This window comes from Hippopotamus amphibius, chromosome 4 (assembly GCF_030028045.1).
Source record: "Hippopotamus amphibius kiboko isolate mHipAmp2 chromosome 4, mHipAmp2.hap2, whole genome shotgun sequence".
Taxonomy (NCBI): domain Eukaryota; kingdom Metazoa; phylum Chordata; class Mammalia; order Artiodactyla; family Hippopotamidae; genus Hippopotamus; species Hippopotamus amphibius.
In genome coordinates this window covers 58,868,697-58,893,446 of record NC_080189.1, presented here as the reverse complement: position 1 = coordinate 58,893,446, position 24,750 = coordinate 58,868,697, and the positions used below count along the sequence as shown (strand labels likewise).

The 24,750-nt window shown below is 33.3% G+C and overlaps 1 protein-coding gene across 4 annotated transcripts in view; it reads right to left on the bottom strand.

The window, feature by feature from the left end:
- The window catches only part of CASD1 (CAS1 domain containing 1), a 62,114-nt gene that overhangs the window by 8,100 nt on the left and 29,264 nt on the right, over positions 1 to 24,750 (bottom strand). For 3 of the 4 annotated variants that reach the window (XR_009053301.1, XM_057732804.1, XM_057732806.1), the window contains exons 8-17: positions 23,803 to 24,017; positions 21,775 to 22,197; positions 20,656 to 20,745; positions 15,132 to 15,251; positions 13,967 to 14,123; positions 12,506 to 12,585; positions 10,062 to 10,163; positions 7,954 to 8,094; positions 7,354 to 7,431; positions 5,394 to 5,486 (exon numbers count right to left, since the gene is read on the bottom strand). Coding sequence is in view for 3 of the 4 variants with exons in the window: in XM_057732804.1 (XP_057588787.1) it covers positions 5,394 to 5,486; positions 7,354 to 7,431; positions 7,954 to 8,094; positions 10,062 to 10,163; positions 12,506 to 12,585; positions 13,967 to 14,123; positions 15,132 to 15,251; positions 20,656 to 20,745; positions 21,775 to 22,197; positions 23,803 to 24,017 (1,499 nt within the window). In the remaining variant the exon portion in view is untranslated. The remainder of the gene's footprint in view (positions 1 to 5,393; positions 5,487 to 7,353; positions 7,432 to 7,953; positions 8,095 to 10,061; positions 10,164 to 12,505; positions 12,586 to 13,966; positions 14,124 to 15,131; positions 15,252 to 20,655; positions 20,746 to 21,774; positions 22,198 to 23,802; positions 24,018 to 24,750) is intronic. The other variant, XM_057732805.1, reaches the window with a different exon arrangement.

The following is a 24,750-nucleotide window of genomic DNA, read 5'->3' as shown; positions in this document are numbered from 1 at the left end:
AGCCAAGACATGGAAGCAACCTAAATGTCCAGCAACAGAGGAATGGGAAAAGATGTGGTACCTATATACAATGGAATATTACTCAACCATTAAAAAAAAATGAAATAATGCTATTTGCTGCAACACAGATGGACCTAGAGACTGTCATACTGAGTGAAGTAAGTCAGACAAAGACAAATATATCATATTGCTTATATGTGGAATCTAAAAAAAGGGTACAAATGAATTTATATACAAAACAGAAATAGAGTTACAGATATAGAAAACAAACTTATGGTTACCAGGGGGTAAGGGGGGTGTAGGAATAAACTGGAAGATTGGAGTTAAACACATTACTATGCATAAAATAGACAACTGGTAAGGACCTATTACATAGCACAGGGAACTCTACTCAATACTCTAATGAACTATAATGGAAAAGAATCTAAAATCAGTGGGTATATGTATATGTATAACTGATTCACTTTGCTGAAACTAACAACATTGTAAATCAACTATACTCCAATAAAAAAAAACCTATAAACAACCCAATCAAAAAATGGGCAGGGGACTTTCCTGATAGTGCAGTGATTAAGAATCTGTCTGCCAATGCAGAGGACATGGGTTCGATCCCTGAGCTGGGAAGAGCCCACATGCCGTGGAGCAACTAAAGCCTGTGCACCACAGCTACTGAAGCCTGAGTTCCTATAGCCCATGCTCTGCAACAAGAGAAGCCACTGCACTGAGAAGTCTGTGCACTGCAAACAAGAGTAGCCCCCACTCCGTGAGCAGCAACAAAGACCCAACACAGCCAAAAAATAAAGAAAGAAAGAAAGAAAGAAAGAAAAGAAAAGAAAATAGGTGCTATGGCTGCCCTGTTGTTGGTTGGGACAAGCCATCCCCAAATCTTTGAAAGAAAAAAAAAATGGGCAGAAAATCTAAATAGATATTTCTCTAAAGAAGACATACAGATGGCCAAAAATACATGAAAAGATGCTCAACATAACTAATTATCAGAGAAATGCAAATCAAAACTACAATGACGTAGACCTAGGGAATGTATTGGTGTTGGCTGGGCAGAGACAACCTGAAAGGGCTGGAGTGTTATATGGCTGCAACAGTGGGTGTTCATGGAAGATGCTCAGGCCTGCCACAGAAATGAAGGGCCACTGTTAAGTGGTGTGTGAAGGGCAGGGCCACCAAAGCAGCCTCCTTCTCCACATGCTGGCCCCTGCCTCAACTCCTCGGCCTCCAGGGGAGTGCACCCCATCCACCACTGTCTTAGCAGGCTCACATGCCAACCGCCACCTTGGCAGGTCCTGGGAGCAGATGCCAATAGGTTGCCCACACACAGAGGCAGGGCTGAAACCACAGCTGAGCCCCAGGGGCCAAGCAACTTAGGAAGCAGGGCTGAAATCTCTCCCCATGGCTATGTGAGCCACAGATTTACACCTCCGCCTGCGGACATCCAAACAGATAACAGGTGCTCCTATGGCTAGGAGGGGCCTGGCCTTAGCAGCTGTGGGCTTTGTGGGTATGTGTGTGCATGAGAGCTGGGCTGGGCCAGGGTGTGAGCTGCCTCCATAGCTCTGACAGTGGATTCAGATGCGTGAGTACTGCAGTCTTGGGACCTGACTTCAGTGGATCTGTATTGGTGGCCTTGTGAAAACAACACCTGAGGGACACCAGAGCCGACTTCTGGCATTCCCATTGTTGAGGTAGGGGTAAGGGCAGTGCCAACAACACTGTATTCTGTGAGCCCACATGACAGGTGAAAGGTGACACAACAGAGCACATTCACTGGTGAACAGCTCTCGCAGAGGAGAACTCAGTGGCTCCTCTCCCAGTGGGAGTGCTCCAATCCCGCCTACCTTGGACTGTAGCTCAGGAATGCAGCTCAGAAAAAGATCTGGGGGCTTCTAATCCAATAACTAGGGAGCAGACTCTGCCCCAAGCAGGGCTGTGACAAAAGAGCAAAGAGGAGGCCCCACTCAATATTCAGTGCTGGCTCTGGTCACCACAACACCAGTCACACCTCCTATAAAAGGGATAATGGCCAGCACACAATGAGGGAAGAGGCCAGCAAGCATCTATACTAAAAAGAGCCCTTGCACCAAAAAATATTAAACTCGTGCAGGCTACACAGGGATGCTGCCACATAAAAAACAGCCCTCTAAGACCACAGCAGATAATTATTTCTCCTATACTCATAGAGTAAGAAAAATATAAGTAAAATGAAGAAGCAGAGGAACCACTCCTAATTAAAAGATCAAGAGAACTCCCCTGAAAGAACAAGTAATAAAACAGACCTCTTCAGTCTAATAGACACTGAGTTCAAAAAGGAGATAATGAAAATACTGAAGGAATTAAGAAAGGCTATCAGATTACTGTAAAAAGGAGCTAGAAACTAAGAGGAGCCAAGAAAAATTAGAAAGTTCATTTGCAGAGACAAAAGCTGAACAAAAGGCAATGAAGAACAGAATGAATAATGCAGAAGAACACATAAGTGACCTGGAAGATAGAATAATGGAAATCACCCAATTAGAAGAGCAGACAGAAAGCCAAATGAAAAAAAAACTGAAAGCAATATGAGACCTATGGGATAATGCTAAGCATGCCAATCCACACATAATAGGGATTCCAGAAGGAGAAGAAAGAGAAAACAGGATTGAAAATGTATTTGAAGAAATTATGGCTGAAAATTTCCCATACCTAAAGGAAGCAGATATCCAGGTACAGGAAGCACACAGGGTCCCAAACAAGATAAACCCAAACAGACCTACACCAAGACATATTATAATTAAAATGGCAAAAGTTAAAGAGAGGGTTCTACAGGTAATAAAAGAAAAACAGAGTTAATTACAAGGGAACAAAGAGTTAGTTACAAGGGAACCCCCATAAAGCTTCAGCTGATTTCTCTACAGAAACGCTGCAGGCCAGAAGCGAGTGGCAGGATATATTCAAAGTCCTGAAAGGGAAAAATATGCCACCTAGGGTACTCTACCCAACAAGATTCTCATTTAGAATAAAAGGAGAGATAAAGAATTTCTCAGACAAGCAAAAACTAAAAGAATACAGCAATACTATACCTACCCTAAAGGAAACATTGAAAGGTCTTCTCTAAATAGAAAAGAAGTAAGACTCTATTAGAAAGAAATAATCACAATTGGAAAGCAAATCTCTTAAATAAGCCTGTACACAGATTAAAAAAAATAATAGAAAAATTCTGTGAAAGTGACGATAACCACAATGAGCAGAAAAAAGATGACCATGAAGACCCAAAAGAGGAGGTCAGGACCATAAAACATAGGGCAGGAGAGTGAAAAACACAGACTTTTTTGTAGAATGTGTTTGAGCCTATGTGACTACCAATCTACAGCAAGTAGACATAGAAAGGGGTTAACATACTTGAGAAACAGGGCAATGGCAAATCAAAAACATGCAGCAGATTCACAAAAAACAAGAAGAGAACGTAAGTATAATACAAAAGAAAACCACCAAACCACAAAAGGAAAAACAAAAAATATAAAACCAACAAGAAAACAAGGTTTGAAAAGGCAATAAATACATATCTATCAATAAATATCTCAGATGTTACAGGACTAAATGCTCCAATCAAAAGACACAGAGTGGCACACTGGATAAAAAAAGAAGAGCCTACAATATGCTATCTGCAAGAGACCCATTTTAAGGCAAAGGACACTCACAGATTGAAAGTGAGGGGAAGGAAAAAGATATTTCATGCAAATGGAACTGAGAAGAAAGCAGGGGTCTCAATTCTCATATAAGACAAAGTAGACTTTAAAACAAAGGATATAAAGAGAGATAAAGAAGGACACTATATAATGATAAAAGGATCAATACAAGGAGAGGATAGTATGCTTGTCAACATATAAACAGCTAATATGGGAACACCCAAATACATAAAACAAATACTAACAGACATAAAGGGAGAAATTGAAGGGAATACAATAACAATAGGAGACTTTAACACACCACACACATCAATGGATAGATCTTCGAGACAGAAAATCAATAAGGCAACAGAGATCCTAAATTATACAATAGGACAGTTAGACCTAATTGATATTTTCAGGACATTACATCCCCAAAAGGCAGAATACACATTCTTTTCAAGTGCCCATATGATCCTGCAATCCCAGTCCTTGGCATATATCTGCAGAAAACCATAATTTGAGAAGATACATGCACCCCAATGTTCACTGCAGCACTATTTCCAATAGCTAAGACATGGAAGCAATCTAAATGTCCATCAACTGGTGAATGGTTAAAGAAGATGTGTGTGTGGGGGTGGGGGGGCTGTGTTTGTGTGTGTATAAAATGGAATATCAGTCATAAAGAAAGAAATGGAATATTAGTCATAAAAAAGAAAGAAATAATGCCATTTGCAGCAACATGGACAGACCCAGAGATTATCATAGTAAGTGAAGTAAGCCAGACATAGACAGATATCATATGATATCACTTATATGTGGAATCTTAAAAAAACAAAAAAGACAAATGAACTTATTTCCAAGACAGAAAGAGATGCACAGATATAGAAAACAAACTTATGGTTACCAAAGGGGAAAGGGGTGGGAGTGATAAATTAGGCAGCTGGGATTAACACACTACTATACATAAAATAGATTACCAACAAGGACCTACTAATAGCACACAGAACTATACTGAATATTTTGTAATAACCTATAATGGAAGAGAATCTGAAAAAGAATGTGTATGTGTGTGTGTGTGTGTGTGTGTGTGTATAATAGAATCGCAGAGAAATTTTCCCCATTTTAAAGACAATAAATATTATAACTCTAAAATGTATCTTTTATGATTACAATACGAATTCTACTGTTTTAAAATGTTCTATTTCAAATAATAAAACTCAGAACACTCAGAATGTATTTCATAACCTACTTTAAGCTGATTTTGTAGATAATTTCATATCAGATATAGCACACAAAATGTAATGAGTTTAAAAATTTTCCCCAAACTTCCAATCATGTGTGAATTTTATTATAAGCATCAATAAACTAAATTCCAGTAATATTTAATTATAAATGAACAAATCAAAATCCTTTCAGCTTGATTTCATTTATGTCTATTTACAAATTGCATTTATATTTCATTCTTTTTCTCTTCTGATTTAAGCATCTTGGTGGTACCTGAAGACTTAAGACAATTTAAAGAATATTTGAAAGTCATCTATGTCCAGCCATTTAAATAAGGCTTTAAAAACATTCTATAATACTGCTGTTGAAGTACTAAGTTTTCCCCCTATAATTTCATAAATAACATAGCTTTGGCTGAAAAAAAATGTGTCAGACTTACACACCTATTTACTTATTCACATACACACCTGTATACAGGTTGTGTAAGATGGACCAAAATATTAATGTACCAACCTCTAATGAAATTTTTCCAAACCAAGCAAAAAATGAACTGTAAACTGAACGGGCATATCCAGGGATATTCCTTATTAGGATGAAGGCTAAAATCTAAAGAAAAAAACACAGAGGCAAATATTAATAATCTGCTTATTAAAATAACTTTGTTTTCTTTCAAGTGATAACTTTATTCTTTATGTTACTGAACTTGATATATAGACATAATGGTTTTTTTCAATAGATAAATGTTTTTTCTCAAGTTATTTTTGATCTAGAGTCTACTCAAACTGGATTTCTCAGCATATGGTCTGTATACTGCAAATAAGTACAGGTTTACACAGTATATGGCTGAACAGTTTTATTTTATGTATATTACAAAAAATATAAACTCATCTTGAGGCCCTTTGTATAGAAAAGAAATGACATATTTATGCAGCAAAATTCATAAAATTCCACGATACAATTTTGCTCCTCCCATAAAGTATTTGCTTTGTTGGGAGCTGCCCACCCCCATCTTTTTGCTCTCTTCAAAGTCTCTTTCTTATCGACAGTAAATGTGGGAAAAAAGTAACTTAGGAAAGATGAGCATGTGAAGGGTAGTGACTAGGAGAAAAGGTGGTAAGGCTCAGGAGTGCTTATGTTAGTGTCATTCTATGTGCAGGCACTCTCTCCCTTAGCTCCCCTCATATTGTTCTGTATTGGTGCACTGTTAGTGGAACATCCCCCCCTTCCTTTCATGTTGTTACAGAAATGACATCAGATATGATATACAGCGTGTTACTTGTGAGCACTATGGTTGTCTGCAGAAGTCATGAAAATGCTCTATGAATACAGTACAATGTTTAAAATGTCATTATCAGTTGTGTTTGGAGAGTCTGTCATATGCTTGGTTCCACTGACTATATAGAGGTTTGAGAGGGATAAAATAGTTTCTTCACTGAAGAGAACTTAAAACCTAAAAGAAGGTCCTCCAGAAATCCTCCCTGTTTCTCTTTGCTGAACTACTCATTTTTTAGGCCTCGCCTTAGACACACCTTCTCCAAGCACCCTACTCTGATATCAAGATGGGTTAGGAAGAAATCCCATGTGTCTTCTCTGTTTCCTACCGACCTCCCAGGCACTACCACATACCTCTAGACCTTGGCTCTCTGAGCTACAGCCCCAATGGCCTTCTTTAAGTTTCTTGAATATGAATATGCTCTCTTCTACCACAGAGCCCAAGTTCTCACTGCCTGCCTTCATTCCTCCACTCTCAGCTTAATTTTATCAGGGAAATCATCTCTGAACCCTAACCACCTTCACTCCAACTCCACCTAGGTCATATCCTGTCATTATATTCCCTTGTAGCATCATGTACTTCTATTTATAATTATGCGGTAATTATATGATTACTATCTCTGACAGAAGAATACAGGCTGTGAGGGTAGGGACCATGTCTTATTTGGTCACCACTATATTCCCCAGCATAATATCGAGCACACAGTAAGAATCAAATATTTGTTAAATGAATTTTAAAAACTGTTAAATGAATGAATGAATGTTTATTGGTCCATATCTCTATTAGACTGTAAGTTCTGTGAGGGCAGGAGCTACATGTACTTTTTACATGTAGCATGGTTCTTAACACATAGATCATTAATAACTTATTAGATCGTTAATAGCTATTAATGACTAAGTAAAAAAGTGCATGAAGAAATTTGAATAAATGATGAAAAAGTAAACAGGAGAAAAGAATTAACATTTTCTCAGTGCTTATTAAGCGACAAACACTGATCATTTCCATACATTTAATAATAACATTTAACTACCCTTTAAAAGAGATTTTAATATCTCTGTTAGAGTAGAGGAAGGTAGGGCTTAGAAAGATTAAGTATTATACCTACATTTAACAGAGTTTGATCTCAAATCTTTCTGCCTCTAAAGACTCCGTTCTTATCAAAAATTAAGAAGGAAAATTTCTCTACATAGGGATAATTACCTGTACCACGGAAACAGATGGGTGGAGTTCATTGCACTCTGCTTTGTTTTTACAACTGCTAGCCCAGATGGAATAGGTCTAAAACAAAAAATATATGGATCAGTTCACAAAAACAGTTGTGCCTTAAAGAGGTAGCACTCAATTTTAAAAACAGTTTTCTTTATTTATAACATGATACTTCATTATTCTATTAAAAAAGCTTCAGTAAAAACTATCCACAGGTTTGCTCACCACTCATTTTGGTGTGCTCAAATATAAGAAAGTAGAGAGAGAGGAGCACAGGTCTGCTTTTCTGGAAATAGTGATCATAAGCAGTGATGGCTCTTCCTGTCAAACACCTTATGTTATATTTTTTTCTCCAACTTATTACAACTTTTAAAATTTCTATTTCACTGACATCTCAGTTATTCTTCATATTTAACAAATATATTTATATTCTCTTTAGAATTTATATTCAATTAAAAAATAAGGAGAAAAAAGAATTTTAAAAGTAGAGATTTTACTTATTAAAAACAAATGATTAAATTTCTCTCTCTTAAAGTTAATTTTCTGCACTGTTTAGGATTTTGGAAGTTTAGAAGATTACGTTTTGAAACTTACCAAGAAAGAAACTACTGAAATAAATAATAGAAAATTTGAAATTTTGTTTGAAAAAAGAGGTTCACCCTTTCCTTCAGAAAGTACTTGGCGCTTCTGTAAAGCCAGATAAATGAAAGCAAACAACATTCCATGAAAGACTACCTAAAAAATAAGGAGAGAAAACCTGTTTTAAAACAGCTACTTTTCAATAAATAGCAAATGTATTTGGTAAAGAACAATATGTATAAAAGTATGTAGGTAAAAAGCTTAAAGGTCCAAAGTTTCTATGAAGAACTTAAACTTCAAGAAATGAAGTCAATGATCATTGGAAACAATCTGCCTTAGACAAGCAAACATCTCTTGCAATGACACAAGATAAGCTGGTTTACCCCAAGCAGTCTCAGCAGCAAGTGAAGAAATAAAGATAATTTATACATCCAGATAAAACCATAATTCGAAAAGATACATGCACCCCCATGTTCACTGCAGCACTATTTACAATAGCCAGGACATGGAAGCAACCTAAATGTCCATCAACAGGTGAGTGGATAAAAGAAGATGTGGTACATATAGACAATGGAATATTACTCAGTCATAAAAAAGAATGAAATAATGCCATTTGCAGCAACATGGATGGACCTAGAGATTGTCATACTGAGTGAAGTCAGAGAAAGACAAATATCATATGATATAGCTTATATGTGGAATCTAAAAAAATGGTTACAAATGAACTTATTCACAAAACAGAAACAGAGTCACAGATATAGAAAACAAACTTACGGTTACCAAGGGGGAAGGGGGGAGGGATAAACTGGGAGATTGAGATTGACATACACATACTACTATATATAAAACAGATAACTAATAACCTGCAGTATAGCACAGGGAACTCTACTCAATACTCTGTAATGACCTACATGGGACAAGAGGCTAAAAAAGAATGGATATATGCATATATGTATAACTGATTCACTTTGTTGTACACCTGAAACTAACACAATATTGTAAATCAACTATATATCAATAAAAATTAATTAAAAAATAAAGATAAAAACTATTCTGAAGACACATGATAAAATTTAAAGGTACTCAACCAAGATAAAACACATTTTACATTGGTACTTCCAAGCAAAGAAAACAAACGATAACATTACGAAGATCATACTTTTAAAAAGGAGTATATGCACATAAGAATGAAAAAAAAATGGTGGATCAGAAAGTACAAAAGCTTTCTTTTTTAAATAAACACTTAACATGAGCTATCATGGTAGACTGCTCTAATGAGAAAATTGAGAATTTAAAATTATTTTATGGCAGGCTTTAGCAAAGCTTTTTATTCACATGGTTTTGAAATGCAAGGCTCAATTAGAAAAATGAGGAAAAGAATTTTAAAAGTAAATTATTTATTAAGAATAATTGGAAAGTGCATAGGTATTAGAAACCAGGAATGGCACAGAAAAGGCACTAAGAAAACATTTGTTGAATGAAAAAAGGGAAGAGTAAAAGATGGAAGTTAAAGGGAGAGCGGAGAGTGGTAATTAATATTTATTCAGTGTCTATTATTTTCCAAATGCTGTGCTAGATGTTTTACATTTTCTTGGCCAATTTCTTGGCCTAATCAGCCTTCAATATAAAATTCATGGCATCATCCATGACACTGCTCTTTTTCTTTGCACACTTTTATTACAAATTCCATACTGCAGAGTTTGGCACCTAATTATAAGCAGTAATCTTGAGTTTAAAACTAGATTATAAGGTTTAGAAGCCTGGTGGTATGTCTTCTTTCTCTACAATATATCCCCTCATAACACCAACATCTAGAGCATATATTGGGGCTTAATAAATATTGTGTTGAATGGCTGAAGCATATGTATGAGATCATCTCTAAGCCAAAATTATGACTCAAATAAAGGTCACTGCATAGACAACATTTTTACAGTGTTTTCCTACTGATCTATGTACACATGCATACCCTTTCTCCACTATAAAAACAGGAGGAGGGCTGGATTGCTTTGATTTACCAAATCAATATGTTTCCTTATTCCAAAACTAAATATAGATTAAAATTTTCCAAATAATTTTTAAAATTATAATTTAAAATAGCAGAAGATCGCAAGGTAAATACATACGTAACGATCTAACCTCCATCTGAACCACCATTCATATACATTCCCTTTCAGTTCAAAACACTTGGACAATGGCCAAAGAGAAAAGATCTTCTCAAATGCACCCTGAGAAGAGAAATTCAAGAAATAAATTAAGATGGTACAAGTCTATATTTGCTTTGCAATTCTATTATAAACTGTAGTTTTCTAAAGTTAAGATTATATAAGGGTCATCAACAATTTACAAATTCTACTTAAATATTTCATTTGAAAATTTCATTTCATTTGAAATTCATTTGAAAATAAATTTATCCTACTAATGGCTAATAAAGATGACTTAAAACATTTTTGTTAACTTACTTTCACTGCACATGAAAGGCTACTGAGACTGCAAAATCAGAAGACAAACAAACAAACAAAAAACAAACAAAAAAATCCAGAACAAACCAAGCTGGTAATTGAAAAATTATTCCATTTAAGGTTTTTAATCTAGTATACAAAAGAGCTAATATTTTCTGATCAAAACACAAAAATACAAAACACTTCAGCCAATATGGTATAATAACCTAAAAGGATGATGATTAAAGTTATAGTTTTTCTTTATCTAAATGTTCTTAATAATCTATAATTAACCATTTGAGTTAAAAGAATCCTCTGAATTAGTCACCTTACTCAATCAACCATACCCAAATCCCATTACTAGCCTTTGAAACAAAGTTTACAATTTTACTCTGGTTGAGTTAGTGAATGTACTCTCTTATTAATTTGACAGCCTGGAAAATCTGGGAATGAAGGGGCAGAAGTCTTGGGTACATTCCTGCACATTAATGAAGTCTTTCAAAAAAGAGAACAAAAACCTCAATTTCCAGACTAAAGAATGACGACAAACTCTATTAAGGAAACTCCATTATCAGACATAATGCCACAACATAAAAAAATGTGTAACATCACAATTTTTAAAAAGGCTAATAAAAAATCAAAGCAAAATATGAAAATAGTATATTTTACGTAACACCAAATCTTTAGGTCAGAACTTTATTATTTTAATAAAATGCAATATTCTCCATTTAACCACAGAATTTAAAATGCTAATAGCTTATAAAAATAGGTTCTACCAAAGTCTATACCTCCAAAAATTAAGGATGATTATTACCAAGACTTGCAATGTAAGGTATATACCTATTTTATCATATTTCTATATTTTATCCATATATTAGATAGAGATACATGGCCCTATAAATAATATATCACATATATATCACATATATGTGATGTATTTATAATTTAAAAATTTATTTCTCATTAAAAATTTATTTATATGATCAATAAGCAAGTATTTAATGAGCACCCATTTTGTGAAAGACACTGGGCTATGTACATTTTTTACTTGTCTAGTGGTCAATACTGATCCAAAGCTGGGGAAATCTTCTTAATTCTTTCTATTGAATTGCTGGTCCGCCTTTCTTGCCCTCAGATGAACCAGGGAGTGTTGGGAATTTTACTGAATAATTGTCAAGTAGTGTGACAGTTACCTGGCTATTTCTTTATACATTTGTCTATTGCTTCCTTATTATTTTATATATTTCCTGCAAAAAACCCTGGAAGTCAGGCAGAAATAAAAATGCTCTATTTCTAAATATAAAAATAAGTAGGAATGCCTATAGAACAAACAAACAAAAAACAGCTTTATAGGACTACACACACACACACACACACACACACGTGCACACACACACTGCTTATATGGCATTTTTACCTGGGGCAGCCAGATACAAGACATAGAGTGTTGGAGATGCGAGTAAACTACAGAATATGTCACAACTACAGGCATTCAAATTAAAACATTTTGTTATAAATATCATGCTGCCCAAATAATATGTCTGTGTGATGGACTGACCAGCAGATAGCGATTTGCCGTCCTGCTAAAACAGCTGAAAAAATCTCAGCCATCATAATAGGGGGATAAAAGTTTAGAGATAAGAAAATGACCAAAAGTTTTATTAAGTTAAACATACTACATATATACAAACCCCTTTGCTCCTAAGTTGGTTTTATTAACAGACAAAATTTTACTCTATGCAGTTATGGAAAAATCAAGTAACACTTTGGTGCCATGAATAATGCACAAACCAAGTTGCAAATTCTGTCAAGGGAATTCTGATCTTCACTTAGAGTAGTGTGTTGTAAGAGGCATTCAATAAAAGTTTGATTGATCAAAGTCAAGTAAAATGGATTTTGAACAATTGCCAGAGGAAGAGCTTTCAATTGCTCTTACAACAAAAACAGTGGTAACAAAAGTAGATAGGTCTCAAAAGAACTACAGTGAGTAGTCAGCTACAGAGTGACACTTTTATTATAGTCATTAAAAATGAGGCTTAAAAAAAGCTCTGATTCCTCTCTCATACTTTTATAGATTTGAACTTTAGAATAAAATAGAACAAAATATAAGCCAAAAAGACTATACAAACCTGAGAATATGCCAAAAAACATATACATAACAGCAAGAAGGCTAGTTTCAACAGTAAGCCAAAATGCCAGAAACAATTTCCTAAGAGAGAAAATATTTAATTTACTAAGAAATGTAAACTTACATTAGAAAACACATTAAATACTCTCTATTTAACATATTAATTCCCTGCATAGCTCTTAAAAATAATTTAAGGCTGCCTACTGGATACACAAAATACATCTAAGTAGTATAAATTATAAGCAGGACACAAAGGAAGAAAAGGTGGAGGGTCCTTACTAGGAATGAGGCTACAAAATTAATCTGATACCCCATATACCTGCTATTTATCCACTATAAATACATTTGAAAACACCTCCTACATTCAATTATACTATTTATTATTGAAAGTTACAACAAAATTTAGATCAATAGGTTCAGTGTAATTCCAACAAACACTCACGTTTAATATAACTTAGGTAATACTGCTTAAACATTACAGTTCTAAGGAGAGAGCTTAAGAACTCCCTAGTGGACTAATTTAACCATAAGATGTATTTTCACACATGCATATTTTAAGTTATGTGTTCACAGTTTATACACATTGATTATCATTTGATTAATATGCTGGGTTTGTGTTGAGGAATTAAACTATACAGACTGTCCAAAGACACAAATGGACTTTATTGAAGGGTGGAGCTTAACTCTTTCCTGAAAAATTATTTGATATTATAATAGAAGTCAACAGAAAATATATTTTGATATACAATATTTGGTTGAAAGACAAGTTATTAAAGATAGAATATTTTCTTTTTCCAAAAAAGGGAGGCTTTTATTTTAATGGCATGATCTGGACGGGGAAAAACATTAAGATAAATGACTGTGACCTCACTTTGAACATTATCAGATCTGGCTGTGTGAAATTTGAAGATGACACCTCCTGGGCACTTAGATTTCCTTAAACGTAAAACTGGTTGATAATAACTACTTAAAGGGTTGTCTAGCAGATAAGCTATATTAGTGATTTTTAAACTTGTTTGACATAAAAAGCTTTTTTGCAAATGAATGTTTACTCAAAATCTCAATAAATCTAAGAAATCAAATAAAGCAGAACTTCGAAGATTGAAGCAGAATGTAAGGCCTTGGGCCCGTTTGGCCTTCCTCTCTTCTGACTCTCTCCATTCTGGCTCCACACAAGACAGTTTGAAAATGGATGCACTAGTAGACATGGCTTTGAAAATTTAACTTTTAAAAATGAGAAAGCACACATGATATAAATGCAAACTACTGTTCTGTATTGTTATACCACTTGAACTATTTAACTGTAAAATTTTAGAAACGTAATTTAAGAACGAAATTTCAAAATGTCAATGCTACACATAAACTGTCAACATGTCCCAATAAAAATAACAGCCTTTAGCAACTAAAAGAAACTTACATTGGAAGAATATATTTATTAACGTTAGTAAGAGAGTATATTTACCGTTTGCTTTTTTTTGGATTATTTGTGGCCATAGTGCTAAAGTAACATATATGACCATGAACCACACAGTGACCAAGGGGACAAAGTAATAGAATTGATAAGGCCGATCCATTACTATACATAACACCACTACCAGGAAATTGAGACGAAATAAGACCTATTAAAAAGGAGAAGAAAATGGTTTTCATTCCAGGTATGCATGAAAAGCAGACAGATTTTGACAGAGTATAAATGTTTATTTAAGACTAAAATAATAATTGTACAAGTATGTTTTACTAACCCCTAAAATCACATTTGTTTTAAAAACACTGTAAAGAGTTCAGTATAAAATATTTATGCATCATTATATTAACTGAATCCCAGCAAAGCACCAACCTGAGCTGTCCTTTGGCTACAACTGCCATCTTGTTAAACGCAGGAAAAGAATCATAAACCTCCTTGCTAGAGCTACAGTTCATAAACAGAGGTTAGATTACCTCAACAAGAGTGTCCATTTCACCTCTATTTGATGTTGATTTACCCCATTTGGTATTAAATTGAAAGTTTTAATAGATACAAAAAAAATCACTCAAATTAAAAAGTGTCTTTGAAAAACAAAAGTATCTTTGGGACTTCTGTAACAGTCATTTCAGAGAGTGTGGTGTCAAAGAATACAGAATTTGAGCAGATTAATATTAGAGATTTAATCACTTACTATGTGACCTTAGGGAAATTATTTAACCTCTCTGAGCCTCAATGTTCTTGTCTGTAAACATAAAGATGACAACTCAGGGTGGTAATGAAGGGTAAAAAAATAATGTTTACAAACTACCTAGCACAAGGTAGAAACTTAATAAATATTAATCCTTTTCTTAGAAAGAGAAAACACAGCACACTAGAACAATCCCAGGTAATTGTACGTTTCTATAAAACTAAAGTGAATCAGCAATGTTCTCCCTTCTGCTTTTATTATACATTCATCTAAATTCTATTTTTCCATCCCTCAGTAATAAATTATTTATCTTGAATTATTAACCACAGAACATGGAAATAACAGAACTTTAAAGTGCTATTTCATAAATTCAAACTATTCGTGGCCTTAAAATGGCCATATTTATATTTTCTCAACAGTTAGGCTAAAACCATGTTGAAATGAAAGGGAAAAAAAATAACAATGCATTCCTACCTGACATACTCTATGGATTCCAAAGTCTCCTTTGATCCAAAAGTATGAGAAATGCCCATACCCTGTCTGAAATAGATATGCAGCAACCAGAACCCGAATGTGCATGTATACAGGCAAAAACTGTTGACAAAAACAAATAGGTGAAATACATGCTGACACTAACTATACCTAAATTATCATACCCAGTACATTTAACCAAGATAATGGAGTATCACTACTATAGCGCAATGAAAAACTTTATTCTAAAAATTAAGGCATTATAGCAGGGGTTAAAAAAAGTAGAGTTTGGAATTAGATATACCTAAATTCAAATTCTGGTTCTGCCACTTATTAGCTATGTGACTTTAAACTTAAATTTGAATTTTCTAAACTGCAAAATGAGACTATCTTCTCCTTCCTTAAAGGGTCTTGTGAGGAATGACTGAGTTAATAAATGTGAAGCACTTTGTATTTTTCATCCAATTTCAATTAAATATATGATATCCATAATTATTAATCACCATGTATGCTGAATACAAGGTCACTCTGGAGTTCACATTTTCTCTACGAGAAGATAAAAAAAAAAACAACCGAAATCCTACACTTTTGGCCCTCTTTGATAAATAGAATTTAGACTTGTAAATAAAATTGTCACATGACTACTTAAAATATTTGATTATTTAGCAAAAAACACACATTTAAAAAACATATGCAAACATAATTCGGAAATATTATTTCCCTCCTAATCTTATTTTATAAAACAATTTATACTCCTGCATCGATGTTTCATCTTTACCATGATTTTTCAGAGCATCACATCTTCACTTCTAAGCTGAATGAAATATAACATTTCTAATCTATATTTTATGGGTGTCACTGGAAATATTATTTCATTTACAAGTCCTAATTCTCTTAACCTTGGAACACAGTCACTGCGCCTCCCCACCTCCTATGAGTCCCTTTGGTGTATATTCATGATCTCCACAACACAGGTAGTGTACTGCTTTTTAAAATGATCTTTAAAAGGCTTGTTCAGTGACATCCAACGTTTGTAATTATAAGGCCATTGGTTTAGGAATAATTACTAAATCTATGTAAACATTTTTTGGCTTCTATTTTATAGACTCATCTGATCACCTCTGTAATTATCCAGCATTAACACTGATTTTGGCCACTTTAGTATCTTCCCCAAGTGATACTTTGTAGGAAAAATGATGGAGCAGACATCTTAAATACATTTTTATAAGGCCTCGAACACATGCATCTTTTGTATATACCCTTGAATGCATCCTTGAACACTGTCTTTTTCTTCTCTGAGGGATAACTTTTTTTCCTGGAAGGAAAACCCCCTAAATTATAATAAGTCATAAATTCTTCAACATAGTCTCCACTCTAGACAAACTGTTAGGTTCTCTGTCTCCTAAACTGGTCCTTCTTGTGCTTTCCCATCACCTCTCCTTTGTTCATTCTACCCCGGAATGTTCTCTTAACCACATTTTGTTCATACAAATCCTATTCTTCTTTAGAACCCTGGTCAAATTTTCCAATCTTTTACTCTCAGATGAAAGCCATTTCTACTTCTTTTGAGGTCCTTCAGCACCAACAATCTATATATCAGGGTTTTTCTTTATCGCTCTTCATCATTAGGCCTTTTTAAATGTCTTATCTTGTCATTAGATCAGAAATTTTCAATGAGGGTATAACATATGAGAATCACGGGGATGGAGGTGGGAATATAGTATTGCAATAGCCTCAAAACTTACCTAATCTAAATCTGTATCTTTACCTCATTCTTGAATGCACTCTAAAATATTCCCTTCAAGTATCTGAGTACTTTTTAATAGCAGAAAACATACAAATTCCCAAGGCAATTCATTCCATTTTCAGACGGTCATTAATTGCTATAAAGTTCCTTTTCATGAAAAGTTGAAACCAAACTCTATGTAAAAGCTACCAACTTTAGCGCTCTAGGGCAGTGCTGTGGGATGAAAATTAATGTGAGCCACATGGTAAATTTTTAATGCAGCTGCCAGACATTTAAACAGTTAAAAGAAATAAGTGAAATTAATTTTAATAAACACATTTATTTAACTCAATATATATCCAAAATACTATCATTCCAACATATACTGTGATATTTCATATTTTTTATACTGTTTTTGAAATTTGTATGCATTTATCATAATGAATCATACTTAATCTGATATATATTTCACATTTACAGCACATCTCAGTTCCAGCTAGCTACATTTCAACCACTTGATGGCCACATGTGGCTAGTGGCCACCAAAATGGAGAGTCTAGCTCTAAAGCCATATGCACGCACTTAATCACTTTTACATCTGATAGTTCTGTGAGTATTTGAAAACAGATGTCAAATGGAGGCTAACCATTCCCAGTTACTTGAACCACTCTCCATAAAACATGCTTTCAAGTCCCTTCAAGACTGGGTCTGGGCCTACAATGTTGAGACTTCGTTACATTTAAACAGTAAATACAACCATTTAAATTGAATTGAACACTATCACAACAATTTGCCAAGTTTCTACAGTGTTGGATTATTACAAATTTCATGTAATACTTCCTCCCAACTTTTTAAGATATTTTAAACCAACAGGTAGTTGCAAGAATAGCACAATGAACACCAATTTACCATGCTGAACTATTTAAAAGTATTTGCAGACCATGTGACATGATCCCTAAATATTTTAGCAAAATCACCTAAGAAGAAAGAATAGTTTCTTACATAGTTGCTTACATATTATCATTATAATACCCAAGAAATTTAATATGACTATAATAGTACCTACTGTATAATCCATATATAAATTTCCTTGATTGTCCCAGTGATATCTTTTATGATTAAAAATTTTTTTTTGATTTTGGAACCCTGAACCAAGAACCACACATTGCATTTAGTTTTCATTCCCCTTTACTCTCCTTTAAACCAAATTGTTTTCCTTTTTGTCTTTCAGGAGTCAAGTATTACTTGCAACAAAATTTTAGTATTAAAAATGAATTGAGAATACAACTTCATTAGAATTAATAGTTAGGCTGACTTCTGGTTCTGTTCTTTTTCTAGCCCCACAAATTTTCCCGTAAGACCTTTTATTCAGATCCCTTCACGGAAGTTTATTTACAAACTCTCAAAGGAGAAAAAGCCAAAATGGAACACAAAATCATCTACTATATATACCTAACTTGCTGCACTCTCTATATTTAATTCACAGTATTTTATCCATATTTGATATGTTATATTTTAAAAGAATGTTTATACCGACAACTGCAATCTGCCAGACCATCTGGATTATTTTAATAATTCCCTGTTTTTTGACATAGTTTCTATTTTACTATAAAAACATGGCAAAACTAAAGTTTAACATATTTTACTCAAAATACATTATGATTAGATAATTAAAATAATCATAACCATTAAAAAGAGCTTTTAATGAGGGTAATCTCACAAATATCCAAGAATCAAGTCCCAAAATATGTGATAACCCATGATAATAATGCTTTGCCAATGTAGATAAGGTAATTTTTAACCACAAAATTCTATATAAAAGAACAGGGATATGTTAATCATAATAAATGACCTGTTAATAAAAAGTATGTCCTTCCAGAATAGAGATGTTTTTAAATTGTAATTTAGAATGTATTGGGATGTAGTCTAAGATGTATTAAAATGCTAGCTTGGCAAATGATTATAACAGAATGCCAAATTATTTTCATCCTTTTATGATTCAAATCCTTTTTGGAATCACTAAATTGAAGAACTGAATCTGCCATTAATTCTATTATTATTTTATTTTACAGTACTATCACCCTTTAGTATGTCCCAATTAATTATGTCTTTAGGTGGCATTTTCTTAAAACAAAACCTTTTCCCCACCCCCCTCAAATTAATCTAATCTTTCTTCATATGTCAGAGATATTTCTACAATTCAATATTCATCTTTATTTACTTTTTAGAGAATCTGCTATATTTATCCTACAAATTCTGAACTAGGCTTATAAACTAATTCTTACTATCTTCATCTCTCCTTGCTTTGGATCTCTTTTATTGTCTTGGCTCTTTCACAATTACTTGAATTCACTAGGTCCACTTCAGCTGCAGTGTCACAGGAGTTTTACTGCCATCACAAATATACATATCACAGCCATACAATTTCAGTAAAAATTATACTTCTTCCTCTGCCTTTTGCCCTTCAAACAAGCCATCCATAAAATCACCAGTAATTTTTGAAAATAATAGACTTAATGAAGAATAACATTAGTATTTTCTAATTGTTAGAGATATCTGAAAAACCTCAGTATTATTTATCTTCTTAACTGTTGCTAGGGAAATTTCAAAATACTCCTTTCTGGGCAACACTTCCCTATTATCTCAACTTAACATTGATTCAGTGTTAAATGAAATCACTGATTCTATGTTAAATTACTGTTTATAGACATATGCTTTAGATAAGCAAATAAAGCAATAAAAACCAGTACTGTAGTTCCCAAATTATAAAAGAATTTGTTAAATGTTTAAAACATATTTTATAGGAATTAGTTTGTACCTTCACTATAAAAACGTGTATGAAGATGCCTTAGAGGACTGGGACGGGGAGGGTGGGAGGGACTCGGGGGAGGGTGGGGGGGGAGTCGAGGGAGGGAGGGAATACGGGGACATGTGTATAAAAACAGATGATTGAACTTGGTGTACCCCCCCAAAAAATAATAAATAAATTAAAAAAAAAACAAAACATGTATGAAAAGCGGTTATTAGATACCCAGGTTTACTCTTTAAGGCTTGTTTTAACTGTATGTAGCTGTAATGTTACAAGTCTGAATACATTTTTTCTACCCCGACCAAATCTAAGATGTCCTCAGGTCATGAGAATCCCAAGTCTAAAAGATTTAAAAAGATACCTAGGGATAAGGGAAAAATTATTTTATCCAGCTACAGAGGGCACTAGGTAAGCAAATGATGGGTCCTCCATCTCATGGAAGTGGTAATACTTATGAAGTATGGCACATAATACATGGTCAACGACAGCACACCATCAGTATCTGAGTACTCCGGATACTGGGGCAAGAGAGTTCTAAGTTTTTAAACTTTAAAAGTATAAAAATGGTCGGTCAAACTTACTAAAATACAGTGAAGGGTAGAATATAAAATATCATCTAATTTGATTTCTTTTAATAGTAACCTGCCTATTCTAAATCCTTTGCAATTAAGTATCATCTACAAAGTTTCTTGACAACTTTAAATTAGTTGTTCAACAGGAGGACACAAAACAATACCCTACTACATTAAAATTAAGACCAAGTAAATACAAATTACTGCCTTATCTTTTAAAAAATAATTATTTTGTTTTTAAGACTACACATTCTCAAAGAGTCAGGTGGTAGGAGAAAAATGGGAAGACAGAAAGGTTGGGAATTAAGAAGAGTATCCACATGGTAGAGAATATAAAACACGAAAGAATTGGTGCCCTTAAGGAAACATTAAAGTGACATTATTTCCCATATTTTCTGAACTTAAATTCAAAATACTTACCGTACTTGCTCCAGAGATATGATAAATCAAAATCACAAGTTGCATCCAGCCTTTCCATTCATCTGTTTGTTCTCTATTTAATACTTTAGTCTGTGTAAAAGAATCAAAATTTGTTTTAAAATTCATCACAAAGCTATTATTTGGACAAAATACATTAGATATGTTAAAAATGTTCTTATAGGATGTAAAGCTAATGCTTCTTTCAAAAGAACCTCGGGGGAAAAAGTTAAATATTGTCATTTTATTTCTTGATAAAAGAGATAATAAAACTAAAGTATAATATGAATTTGAAAATGAATATAAAAGATTTTAAATATTTAAGTTGATACTTATGGTTTCATATTAAGATTACTTTTAAACTATGACAGCTGTGTTTGTAAATCAAAAAAATGGCATTTTATAATTTTCTTTAAGAAAATCTTAGAATTTCAGTTAGAAAAGTTCTCTTACACTTTATTGTGGTAAAAAAAGCTCCATTATTATACTTTATTTTCTCTAGAAATTCCCACCGGAGATGAAGAACTGATTAATCATCCTCATATGAAAGTTATTTCTTACAATAGAATTTATTAATTCAAATAAATCATGACTTATAAAGGAGTTACATTAATATTCTGAGCAATTACAGCAATGCTAAAATAGGAATTCAGAATATTGTGAACAGTGCCCACATTATTATGTAAGTTCTAATTTGTGTGTACATGTATCTGACTGTATAAATACATAAATATAGAAGTGTTTATTAGTATAATTATATGTTTTTAACTTATTAAAGATAATAGTATCTCATGTTTGAAGACCATTACAAAATTGGGAGCACCTTGACTTTCTCCATCCTCAAGCAGGCAAAATAACACCAAGTCATGATATCTTTTTCACAGGTCACTATTTTTCAACTTTTCAACAATCTTTATGAAAATCTGAAATTTCTCCAAACTGTTTCAAAAAAGCAGCAGTTAAGAGTTCACTAAGTGAAGTACAACTGCAATATTCCTTCATCCTCTTTTATAGATGTAAATGTTTGTATATTATGGCATGATAAATGATATTATTTCTTTAATCTAGACTTTGTAATGAGATGAGAAGGATAACATGAACTAAAAAGAAAATGACTCTTACCTCCTTGGTATTTTCATTGTAAAATACTCCCAAAACCAAGATGTAGATAATTGGAATAAAGAAAGTTGAATGTGTATAAAATTTGTTTTCCTTCATAAATAGATTTGCACGGTCACACATATAGAAATAAGCCATAATCAGGCCAAGTTTGCAGAAAGACTGTAAAAGTATTTCTAATGGAGACACAAGGGGATTGATAATATTTTTCTTTTCTTCTCCACTTTCCAAATCAGTACAAGGCTTATTCTTCCGATGAGCGTTACGATGAATTACATAAAAAATTAAATATCCAGTAACAGATAATGTGAAAAAACAAGCAGCTAGCTTCTGTAGGAGAGTAAGAGGAGGCCGAGGTTGACAACAGGAACCATCTATGGGCTTCAAAATCTTATTGCAATACACGTTCATAAGAATCATTGCACTCTGTGAACAAATCAAGTTATTTCGTTATTATCTTGTCAGTAATGTATTTCCCATTAGATTTTCTCCTGTGAATACTACCGACTTTTCAGCACTAAAACCAAAATGCTTTTGTACTTTTGCTATCATTTCCCAAACACTCATGTAAATAATGGTATTCCTTCAATCTGTAAATAACTAGTACAGGGTTTTTCAAACTTCCTGGGCCATGATCCATAATGAAAAATTCATTTTATAATATCACTCAGAACATATATACAGGAAACAATATCTATCCTTACTACTTGGAATGCATCTGACTTTTTTCTATTCTCTTTTTTAAAAAAAGAAAAAAATACTGATTTCATGGCTGTTAATGGGCCACGACCTTTGGTTATAAAAATACTGACAGATGTCAAGAAGCAAAGAATTTTAATTAGCAGATTTTCAGTACAGAAGATACCGAGATACTTAAGATAGAGTTCCATTCTTTAGATGTGAAAAAAGAATGTAAAAAAAACTGCCACCAAAAATAATGAATTCTTAGCTAATAATATTTATAATATGCCTTTCATTTGGTTTACAGTTTGTGGACGACAGCATTCAACAGTTTTTAAGATTTCTAATTTTAAATAAAGTGTAGAATCTTCAACATGATTTCATTATAATAAAAATATTCTAGGCAAGCTGTTAAGAGTCTTTCTAGCTGAAGGTTCAGTCAAATCTAGTTTTATGAAAACTTTATAGTTTAGGTACCTTTAGAACTCTTAAGATTATTATATTATTCAAGCCTAAAGCATTCAAAGTACTCAGCTATGTGGAAAATCTTTCTCTTAGCTCTGAGACATCAGGAGATTCTGAGCCTGGAACTTTTGTAGATACTAGCCAAAAACTCCATCCCAAGGTGCTTAACCAGTTCCAGGGAGTCCACAAAGCCCCTGATAAAATGTGGAGAACCGTGCATTTTTCTGCAGGAGAGGAAAGGAACCATTACCCTTTATCAGATACGGGGGTTATGTGATCCTCAAAAAGGTTAAGAACCACTGCTTTATAAGAAAACAGTAACTCTAAATAATACGTTGTACTATGTGTGAAAATTTATAATTATGCAGTTCTCTTTTGTACTTAACCTAAAATCCTTTTCCACTCATCAATCTGGATTTGTTCAGTATCTACTTTGTACTCTGAATAATGCTTAGGGTATCAGAACTAGAAGGAAATAATAAAAATTATTCAACATATTAAAAAAAATGTGTTCTTTACAGAAGCTTAACCTTGTAAATTTAAGGTTTAAGGCAAAGAGAATGTAAAGCAGTAGTTTTCAAACATAAGTGTGCTGAGAATTTATAAGCCTTTTACAAAACAAGGTATGTTAAGAGTAACTAGCACTCACTAAATGAAGTTGCTTTTCCTCCCTTCCATAGCTTTCTCTCTTAGAGTATACTAAAACTTTCGCTTATATATTCAGCTAGGTGATGGGAACCAAAATTATTTCTAGATCTATGTTTAGGTAAAGTAACTGCAAGTAATTATGATTGCAATTAAATTATTTATTACCATGTTATAGTGACATATAGCTATAACCAATTAGATATTACGGTCTCTACTGACAGATACAAGAATTCTTACAGTTTCTCTGCTTGATTCAGGAAGGTGTAAGCCATCCAAAGATTCCATGATGGTTTCCTGAGCAATTAATTTGGAAACACTGAACATCTTAACATTTGATTTAGAATTTCTGGTGCTGCTATTCAAAATACTGACTGCAGCTTCATTGTAGGCATCTATCTTCTCATTAGTGATCATTTTCCTATTTTCACTTAATAGATCTTCATAAACAGGATCTGCACATGAAACATATTTTTAAAAATACACTTAAAAATCCCTATTGATAGAAATTATAATCATGCAAGTTAGTTAACTGCATTTCATATTTTGTTGTTAAAGTTTAGAGAATTTCAAGCAACTAACAATTCATTTTAAAATGCAGTTGGCCATGGTTTGCAGATTTCCTATCTTGTATTCAATTTTTGAATCAATCCATATCTCTCTTAAAGAACTTTTATACCTCTTCTCTCTTAGGTGCACAGCTTTCAGGAAATATTTTTATGTTCCAGCATGTCTTAAGAGTTTCAAAATTTAAATTTTGAATTTAAAACTGGATTATGGAAGATGGCCTAATTAAGAATAGCAGCCAATCACTTTTTCCTCCCGTCACTGCTTCATTTTGCAAACTTTGTTCACACAATTAGGAGGTAATATTATTAAGGATTGAGGTCTTTTATGAATCATTTAAATTTAACTTTTTCTCACTCCAGTAATAGAAAGGTTAATAATGAGTCTGTAAGTGAAACAGGGATTTTGGAAGAGATTATCACCAACCTTGTTATTTCTCTCAGCTTGAAATTAAACTTGGAGATAATCATGAGAGTTTCTGACAAACAACTTGAATTGCTAAAATACCCAAGGCTTTTAATATTGTGCCAGGCATTAAATAATGGACATTTAATAAACTCCTGAAATGAGCTGATCTAATGTAAACTATCTCTTAAAAATTTCATTACCAAGTATAAACAG